The sequence below is a fragment of the Nestor notabilis genome, unplaced genomic scaffold (assembly GCF_000696875.1).
Source record: "Nestor notabilis isolate BGI_N333 unplaced genomic scaffold, ASM69687v1 scaffold16846, whole genome shotgun sequence".
Lineage (NCBI taxonomy): Eukaryota > Metazoa > Chordata > Aves > Psittaciformes > Psittacidae > Nestor > Nestor notabilis.
The window spans coordinates 9,545-10,746 of NW_009934425.1; the positions used below are offsets into that span (position 1 = coordinate 9,545).

Sequence of the window (1,202 nt, forward strand, 5' to 3'; positions counted from 1 at the left end):
GCACCCTGCTCTAGTGGAAGGTGTCCCTGCCCGGGGCAGGGGTTGGAGCTGGAGGAGCTTTAAGGTCCCTTCCAGCCCAAACCATCCCCTGGGTCACAGAGATCATTGTTTTTGATGTGTTTCCTGACTTCTCCTCCCACCCTCCAGGACAGGCAGCATGCACCAGCAGATGGGGACACACGGGGACATGTCACTGCCCCAGTGGCAGCGCGGCCTTGGCTGACCAGGCACGTGCTACCGGTGAGAACAACCTGCAGCCGCGTTTGCCACACGGTGCGTGTGGCTGCGTGCTCACCCGTCAGGTAATCCAGGCCCTCCAGCAGCTTCTTCTCTCTGGAAAAATCCAAAGCAAAGTTTTCAAAGGCATCATTAAAATTGATATCTGGTATCAGAACCTGGGAGGAGGCGGTTGCCATGGCGACCCTGGAAGAAAAGAGGAGCCCATCAATACACATCAGGGTGCGGGATGCTCCCGGCAGCGCCGAGGCGGGAGATTGGCGGGGACGCTGTGGGAAACCAGCTCGTACCTCCTAACCCTGCTCCTGCCCCAGGAGAGCGGCCTGGCCTGGGGACAGGTCCCCACAGAGGAGTGTGTCGAGGTTCCACCCCTGGGGAGTCCCAGCCCCAACTACCCTCCGAGCTCCCTCTGGATTGGCATTCCCACCCCTTCCCCACACCGGGAATGATGTCTGCTCCCATAGGAGATGTTCAGCTTCACGAGGACCTGCCATGCAGCCTCTGTTCTGTGAGGGCTGGGCACCAGGGACACGCCAGGGCAGGTCCCTGCGGCCAGGGACAGCTCCAGCCACATCCCACCTCTCGGCCACGAATGGCTGTCTGCAGGAACCGCGCGTGGTCGTTCTCCTTCAGAATGTGCTCTGCCTGGTTGATGAGGACCGTGGAGCGCTCCAGGCACTGCCGGCAGTTGGCGACCTGCTGGGCCAGCTTCCGCAGCTTCATCACCTGCAAGGGGGGCACAGCGGGGCTCAAAAAGGGGCTCAAAAGCCAGCAGGTGGCCTGGAAAGCACAGGGGAGACCCCGTCCTAGGCCAGGGGCTGCTCAAGTGAAGCAAGAAACAGTGAAACAGCACAGAAACATCCCCGTGGGCTCTGGGGAGGGACAGCAGCACTGCACTCCCCATGTTGAGTTTTGCTTCCAGGTGGGAAAGCTGCAGAGAAAAGTGCCAGTGCTGCTCAAGTGGT

General features: G+C 60.7%; 1 protein-coding gene across 1 annotated transcript in view; it reads right to left on the reverse strand.

Moving 5' to 3' along the window:
* The window catches only part of LOC104407931 (probable E3 ubiquitin-protein ligase MID2), a gene marked incomplete at its 5' end in the record, with an annotated part of 7,855 nt that extends 6,892 nt beyond the window's left edge, over positions 1 to 963 (reverse strand). Inside the window, 2 exon segments of the mRNA XM_010017346.1 lie at positions 296 to 433; positions 825 to 963. Coding sequence (XP_010015648.1) covers positions 296 to 433; positions 825 to 963 — 277 coding nt within the window.
* Between the last annotated feature and the right edge of the window lie 239 nt (positions 964 to 1,202).